This window comes from Cupressus sempervirens, chromosome 5, assembly GCF_028749045.1.
Source record: "Cupressus sempervirens isolate cs-2001-9-10 chromosome 5, ASM2874904v1, whole genome shotgun sequence".
NCBI classification, from domain to species: Eukaryota; Viridiplantae; Streptophyta; class Pinopsida; order Cupressales; family Cupressaceae; genus Cupressus; species Cupressus sempervirens.
In genome coordinates, this window is record NC_143122.1 from 687,328,961 (window position 1) to 687,337,552 (window position 8,592).

General features: G+C 31.9%; 1 protein-coding gene across 1 annotated transcript; it reads left to right on the plus strand.

Annotated features, from left to right (window-relative positions):
• Positions 1-2,524: 2,524 nt before the first annotated feature.
• Positions 2,525-4,826, plus strand: LOC149557816 (putative anthocyanidin reductase). The gene is made up of 5 exons (XM_089832301.1): positions 2,525-2,950; positions 3,125-3,288; positions 3,685-4,054; positions 4,207-4,411; positions 4,500-4,826. Exons 1-5 carry the CDS (start codon positions 2,821-2,823, stop codon positions 4,642-4,644), a joined length of 1,014 nt encoding a protein of 337 aa, XP_089688427.1. The 5' UTR covers positions 2,525-2,820; the 3' UTR covers positions 4,645-4,826.
• The last annotated feature ends 3,766 nt before the right edge of the window (positions 4,827-8,592 follow it).

Consider the following 8,592-nt stretch of genomic DNA (forward strand, 5'->3'; position numbering starts at 1 on the left):
GTAACAAATTGAAAAAAATGAAATAAAAGCATAACAATTATTTAAAATTTATCATATTTTCCTTTGTTTTCTTATTCTTTAAACATAAACTATCTTAAACACTTCACATTTTGTAGAAATAGAGGGAAAATTAGAAACTTAGGAAGAAGAAAGAAAATTTAGAATAAGATTGATAATGTAATAGGAAACTTAATTTTCTAAAAATGAAATTTTTATCATCAGAAAATCCTAAATAATCTTATTAAGAAAAAAGAGTAATTTAGACTAAAAACTAAAAAATAAGAAACTTTCCTCAACATTGATAATACAAGGAAACTTCAATGTTTTAAAATAATTTTTTGACATCATCAAAAATCATAAATAATCTTTTTAAGATAAAACAATAATTTAGACTACAGAATAAATTTATAGACTATCAAACAAAATTACATTAAGACATTTTTACTAAAAAAAATTCACATAAATTTATTACCTTTACAATTTCCTATTTTCAATATTTTATTATCTTAAAAATAGAAATTTATGTAATAGTTAGATTAGTCGGTTTCCTTTTTATCTAAGTTTTGAAGAAATATGCTACTAATGGTAATCTAATTTTTATTGTTAAAATATATTAAATGTAATAAAATGGTATTACAACTATGGGGTAATTTTTATTTAAGATAACTATTTCATTATATATTCTTTTCTTTTCAAATTGTACACTAATACATAAACCATTCTTTTAAAACTCTATACCTTATAAATTAGCACCATTTAATTTGAATGAACATATGCACAAAGGACATAATACTTAGAGTTCACAAGATCGAAGAAAATGTACAAATTAATTCATAGAACGAAGTTGTGTATAGCATTCAAAGGAATTATAGTTGAAAGATTCAAGGCCATTTTTTTGTGGGAAATTTATCATAACAATTGAGATAAACATAATTTCATAAAGAAGAGAAAGCAAGCGGTTAAACTTAATAAAAATCTTGTTTCCTTTATTAAAAATACGCTTTTATCCACTTTACATCCATAGACTTTTCATGTTTTGCAGGCTTTTCTATCTGATCTCTCACCGATTATCTAGTAATTTTCAATTTAGTTTTTATTTATTCCAGTGAGTACTAAAGAAGTGATACACAATTCCGATAGAAAATAAGAAACATATCAGAAATAATTTAGTAGTATGCATTTTACATTTTTTCTAAACATATTATATAAATAGAGGAAAATTACAAACTTGCAAAGAAAACCAAAAAATTGGAAATATTTTCTAGGATTGATAATACTAAAAGAAAATTTAAATTTTTAAAAATGAATTTTATCATCTTTAAAATAGACGAAGTCTTACAATATTTCCTTTCAAAAACTAAATTTCTTAATAAAGAATTTCAATATGTAATATAACTTAAATAATGATTTCAACATCTATATCAAGTTCAATGAATAAATATTTAAATATTTGAAAATATGAAATATAATACAATATTTTTATCAATGTTATAAATAAACATATGAACATCTAAATAGAAGAACATTAAAATCAATAAATAGATAATTATATATACAAAATCTAATCAGATAATAAAATTTTAGATAATTATATATACAAAATCTAATCAGATAATAAAATTTACTTGTTTAAAAAAAAAATTTAATCAAAATAATATAATAGTCCTAAAGGCTCAATTTAATTGGAACCCTTATAAAATTAGATCCAAAACAAATTTAAACTTAAAAATGTAACAAACTCAAAACTATCCTTCAAATATGTTATACAACTACAAAACTTCTTGGTCCTCTTCAAGAATATAGTCATTTTGTATGCTATATTTCTGACAAATATGAATCATTTTTTGGTCTTTACATGCAACAATGTCCTCTCTCAAAATTTGATATCACAAATTGAGAATACTCAGAATGTGAAGGTAATTAGATGCCTGAACAAAACAACTATTTCATAAATAATGTAAGGGAAAAACAAGAAAGGCAACAAATAATCAAAATGCTGGGATCAGTCATTTGGGAACGAACATTTGGGATTCAATATATTATTTTCTATATTAGACAATAAGTGCATAAAATTTATCAAAAATATTTGCCAGCCTTATGGGATCCTCAATACAACCTTTATCCCTTCTATGGAAAGATTCCCTTTTAATTACGAAATATTAGGCTTTGATTTTTGCATGCTTATTTTAATTGATTTAGTAAACAAAGTAAAACATTAAAGGAAAGTATGGAAATAATAATATTTCAATTTTAGAAATTTTCTAAAACAATTGGTTTTAAGTATATCATCGAAAAATCAATGAAAAAGTTTAAAAATCGGTGAATCTTACAACATTTCCGTCAGAAATACAAATTTTTGGAAGCAAAGCTCCCACAATAAGCCTATCAGCATAATTAAATGTAATCTTGACTATGCATAAAATTGACTATTACAATTAATGCTGGATGGTGGAACTGGTGTGTTGGACGGTGCTTAGACAGCATATTGTCATCTACTTTTCCGGAGATTGGTGGAGAAATTAATATGGGTTGGTGGAGAAATTAATATCCGCCAACAAACCTCCTCCATAGATGCAATACAAAATAGATTACAACTCAGATTTAAAAAATAATATTACCTAAAATAGATTACAAATTTTCAACTCATCGTCGCTCTCCAAAAACAATCAAATTTGTACAACATTCATTGACCGCACTCTTTGTCGACATTTTTTTTAATGTGTTTTTTATAATTTGATATCTATTTTCTCTCACATTCATCTAGATTGGTTAGTTCAAACTAAAATACTAGGTTCTAAGCGGCCCTGCATTGAAGAAAAAATGGCGGACGAGGTTAAGCAGACTGTAAAGCGAGTTTGTGTGACGGGAGCGGCGGGATACATCGGATCATGGCTGGTGAAAAATCTTCTGGAAAAGGGTTACACAGTGAACGCCACTCTCAGAGATCCAGGTACCTTTTATCTTTACCCTGAAGCCTCTGTTTTTTTCAGATCTGCCTGATCCTAAACCCTTATCTTTAAATAAAGTGTTTCAAGGATTATATTTTGAGAAAAATTATGTGTAGGGTTTAAATAGAGACTGTTATTTTAAAAAAATTAGATGGATTTTTACCAATAAATTGCAGGAGACGAGAGAAAATGTCGGCCTTTGTTAGATCTGGCAGGTGCAGAGAAAAGGCTTAAGCTCTTCCAAGCTGATCTGCTGAAAGAGGAAAGTTTTGACTCTGCAGTGGATGGTTGTGAAGGAGTTTTCCATGTAGCCAGTCCTATGAGTGCCCATCCCTCACCTGTAAGTAGTGTATTTTAAAATCACAAGCGAATTGCTGAAGAAAATGACAAACTTGGATGAGTTTTATGTCAACTTTTTTCTGATAAAATTTCTGTAAAAATGTTTTTAGTTTTAATGTAAATAATAATTGTTTATGATGATTCCTGAAAATTTAACTGTTAGATCTATTTTTACTCGCACAACTGAAAATCCCTGACAATTAAAGTGTCAGATCTATTTGTACTCATAAAATTAAAAATTACTGTTCATTCTTTGAATATTGAACACTCTTTAAGTGTTTAAATTGAATAGTTTTTAAAATTTGATTTTTAAACACTTTTAAGTGTTTAAATTCAGTTGTTTTTCATATCTATCACAAATATAAATTGTTGCTATAAAACTGATGATGAGATGCAGGAAGATTACATTGTGCCTGCTGTAAATGGTGTACTTAATGTGCTGAAAGCATGCACAAGAGCTGAAACTGTCAGAAGAGTGGTTTTTACTTCGTCTGCCGCTGCTATTTGTCCATTGAATGACAAAGGGGAATTAGCACATTCATGCATTGACGAGTCATGTTGGAGCCCTCTGGATTACCTTAAATCTCAAGCAAATGGTATGGCTTGGTATATGACTGCAAAGACATTAGCAGAACAGGAAGCCCTTAATTATGGTGCCAAATACAATCTTGAGGTCATAACAGTGCAACCAACTTTTGTCGTTGGACCTTGGTTTACAAACACACATGAGTTGACATCCTTCCAAGTGATATCTGCCTTAATTGGAGGTATACATAAGTACATATTCTTTTCAAGTGTTATCTATCTAAATTGGAGGTGTAAATAAATATGAAGTGGTACAAAACACTTCTGATTCTTTTAACATTCTCATATTGTAATTTTTTGTTCTAACATTCTCATATTGAAATATTTTGTGCAGAAAATGACATGTTTTATGGAGTATTAAAGTACACTCAATTTTTATTCGGTTCTATAGGAATAGTTCATATTGAGGATGTATCCAATGTTCATATACTTTTGATGGAACATCCTAGTGCACAAGGCCGCCATGTTTGCTCTGTTGATTCTGCAACAATCAAGTCTCTTCAAGATTTTCTTGCTAAGAAGTTGAAGACGTCATTTAAGTATGTAAATAATTTGATTGATTTTTAACTGTTTATTAGTCTAGATTAGATGAACATCAATAACATGTTTCTTGTATGTTTGTTTTAGGTTTCATGAGGAGGATTTAGATAACAAATATATACCATTTTCTTCAAAAAAATTATTGGATATGGGCTTCTCCTACAAGTATAGTTTGGAACAAGCTCTTGAAGATGGTATAGAATGTGCCAGGAAAAATAAGCTTTTGAATTAATACCTCCAAGGAAGGCCCAATGCTTCACTTCTTGAAGATTGCCTAGAAGCAATGAGTGCTAAGTATGTATCATTTATTCTAATGAGAGATGAGTTCTTGTGAACCACTACTTATTAGTATTAGTAATTATTAAATGATTTTATATTGTGAAGTAATACAATAATAATTTTGATTCATTATCACATTTTTGTGTTTTTTGGATTAAGATGAAAATAGTTTTTAAGAGGACCCGAAACCTAGTACAAATAATCGTGAGATGGAACATTAAGATTCTCCATTACAAACAATAGACCAACTAGGGCCAAAACTAACAAAACAAAGATAAGATGGGTTGCTTCCAAAGAAGTAGTGAAAACCCAACAACCCAAAAACCCCACTAAGGGTTACATTTTAACCCCTATATTATGGGACCTTAGGGTCATATCAAATTCTTTTGGCACACACTTAGAGTGTTTACCCTTCACAAAAATCCATTGATCTTCAACCTTGGCAGCAACATCCTACTAGCATGAAAAATCAAGGCCATGAGAGCCATCATCCCCCAAAGAAGATGCAAGAGACAATTACTGTCCAAATCATGGCCATAAGAGCCATCATCCTACATTGATATGCAACTTAGAACAGATTGGAACAACATCTATTAAAGAAACATTACTAGTAGACACAATCAAATCTTTACCAACATTCCCATCTTCGAACAACATAATACCTACAGACCCAGCAGAAGGCAAAGTTGCAACAAAACATGAAGGAACGTAGTTAGCAAGAGAAAAACTACTCATTGACACAACAGGGGCACTACAAGTAGTCTCACTTGTAACAACCAATTAGCACTAGCCAAAGGTAAACTAACAGCAACATGGTTCTTAGAATCATGAGAGACAATTTGAGAAAATCTTTTCTTAGAGACAATATAATGTTCAGTAGAAATGCTCTTCTACCAAGTAGCAAACTTTTTTGTCTTAACCTTATCCCACATTGGGTTGCAACATGCCCAATTTTAAAGCATTTCCTACATCTAAAAGGAATGTATTCATAGTCCAATGATTGAACCCAAGAACCCTTAGAATGCTCAAGCTTAACCATATTTGGAAGCCCCTTAGAAATGTCCATCACAAGCAAGATTCAAGCATAGGTGGAATGCATAATATGAGTAGACCATCATCAACCATAAAAAAAAGTCACCAAGAGCTTTTCCCACTACTTCAAATAGGGAATCAACCTAGAAAGATGAAGAGGAAGATTGGGAAGCCTCACCAAAATCATAGTCTTGTTAAAGGTTTCAGTAAAAGGGGAGAACTCAGGGTGCCATGACTTAGTCATGAGCACAAAACGGTCCTCCCAAGTAAAGTAAGGATCACTTAGAACCAAATTTAAATCCTCAACCAAAATAAGCTTGGCAACAAAGAAACCCTTGGCCAAGGGGAAGATGTGAACAATACTAGATAAAATAGGCTCCTAGTGGGTAGAAATCCACTTGCGTAAGTCAGGGAGGCTTGTCTAGAAACCCCTGAAGCAACATAACCTTTGATAAAAAAACTCAGAAGACATACTCAATATCAAGTAATACTTCTTCATTAAGTAAGACTCAAAGAGGGTTAGAAAGGGTTAGAAACATCTCGGTCCGTCACCCTTAAACCTGAAGTACCATCCAACCTATTTGAAGGGGGGTCAAAAAAACCCTCGTTCAAACTAGCCCTAGAGGTATCTCCAAAAGGCAAGGACCCAGATAGTGCACCTGAAGTCGCATGATAACCAATAGGCATAGGAAGCACATGAACCACCGCTAAATCTTTTCTAGTAGTTGCAGGATGACCAATAGAGGTAGGATGGCCAAAAGACATAGGAAGATCACTAGACACCACCAACCCATCAGTAACTATAGGAGAGGATACAACACCCACATCCACAGTGTTAACCACATTTTGAACTTGGTTCTATTATTTTTATTGAGTTTTTGAAAAGAGTCTTAAGTATGGATATTGAACCTTGAACCTTGAACCTTGAACCTTAAACCTACCGGTTAAAGAATTAAAAGTTCAAGAAACTCATAATTGCTTTTCTAAATTGTCAGGAAACCTTTTTCTTTAGTATTGTTTTTGTCAAGTTCGAACCTTGAACCAATGGGGTTCAAAGTTCAAAGTTCATTGGTTCATTGTTTAACATTTCCAAACCCAACAAAAAGAGTTGTGCTTAGTGATGGATCCCAATGCTCTGTCGAACTTGAACCTTGAACCACTCAAGGTTAGTTCAAGTTTAGGATCTTATCTGTCAAAATTTTGTTACTCTATCTTTGTTATGCATCTTCATGAGCACCTTATCCTAACATTCTATGATAGGGTGAACTTGAATCGTGAACTAATTTTGTCATGGTTCAAAGGTTCAAAGTTTGTGAGCCTAATAATTGCCTGCCTATATATATATATGTGGCAGTCCAAAGATATCCAATCTTTTTGAAAGCAATGAAAAGACATGAAATTAATATCAATTGGTGAAGGCAGCGACGCTATAAAAGTCCAGAATGTGCAAAAGTGAAAAGCACTCGTTAATGAGAGATTCTGATAGATCAATACTTTTCCCGATCATTTAGTGTGCATTTCCTCTAGGTATGTAGTACCATAAAACCCCTCATTTATGATAAAAACCAAAGTTTTGAGAACTAGCAATTTTGGTGTGTCTGTCTAAAACAGAGGAGAATAACAAGTTTTGTCTATGTTAGGAATTCACCATTTTTGCCTACATTCTCTTCTTTGTTTCTTTTCATAATTTCAAAAAGGGTTGTCTGATTTCCTTTTGTTTCTTGCCTATTATTTTGGGTGTGAACTTGTATCTTCATGGCCTCCTCACACCCCAAATTGCTCAAAGAGAAGAAACCCACCCCATTGACAAGATTTTTGCTAGAGTTAGGAGACACAACCCTTGTAGATGAAGAAATTGAAAAGGTGGTGGGAAGGTTTAAGAATGTGCACCTAGGTTTGATGGTCGAACACATGTTTGAAAGTGGCCTTATTCAAGCTACTGGTTTTCCCAAAGCTATATCATGTCCCAAGCTTGTATTATAACACAAAGACAAATATTATGTAGTTGAGAGATGTATTCAAAATCTTAATGGTGAAACTCTAGTGTATGTGAACCATGTTACCCTCATGGGAGCCCTAAGAATTCCATCCCAAGAAATATATCAAGATTGGACTATCTGCCTATCTTACTCCCAAATCATCATCAATTCCAAGGATTATAACATCGTCATTGCTAAGAACTAGTTGTTAAAAACTAAAAAAGGGGGTTCTCATCTATCCAAGCCTCTTACCAGAGAACATATGATGCCATAAATTAGGGATGTGATCATTCTTCTAAACTGGGTGAAAGAAAATCAACACGCCTTTTTGGTGGGAAAATTAGATGTATTTCCTAATCCAAGATATGCTTGAAAAAGGTAAATATACAAGATAAAGTTGAAATCATTGCACACAAACTACATGAAGAGCTTTCTTAGGTCACTGGAACTTTAGGATTCTATATGTCATCTTATCTCTTCTATGTTCTATCTTTTTATAGACAATGGGAAGTTTTTCCCCATGAAATATGGGTTGATAATATGGTCATTTATGATTTCTATCTTGAACTTCAAGGCAATGAAAATAAGAGACTATTAAAAGAGGTCATGTTATTGATTACAATTTATGGTAGCTACTTCATATAGTTCCCCAAATTTACCTATTTGAGAATTGGAGGTTTCATAGGTTAGCCTTTGAAGTTACCTAGATTATGTTTGGAAAATATGCTCTGATTGAAGTATGTCATCAAGTAGCTGAAGTTGACCACAGTTGCAAGGATAGAAAGGTTCAAGATACATTTTCCCTATTGAACTAGGTCATTACTATTGAAAAAGCATTCAGGATGCTCTATGCCTCAAAGAAGAGCTAAAAACCATGAATCTGCAACTGT

Bases quoted from the DNA above. Each gene is read 5' to 3' on its own strand.
- LOC149557816 (XM_089832301.1), top strand. From the start codon at position 2,821: ATGGCGGACGAGGTTAAGCAGACTGTAAAGCGAGTTTGTGTGACGGGA. The intron at 4,055-4,206 runs GTATACATAAGT...TATTTTGTGCAG, and splicing joins GATATCTGCCTTAATTGGAG to AAAATGACATGTTTTATGGA. The intron at 4,412-4,499 runs GTATGTAAATAA...TGTTTGTTTTAG, and splicing joins AAGTTGAAGACGTCATTTAA to GTTTCATGAGGAGGATTTAG.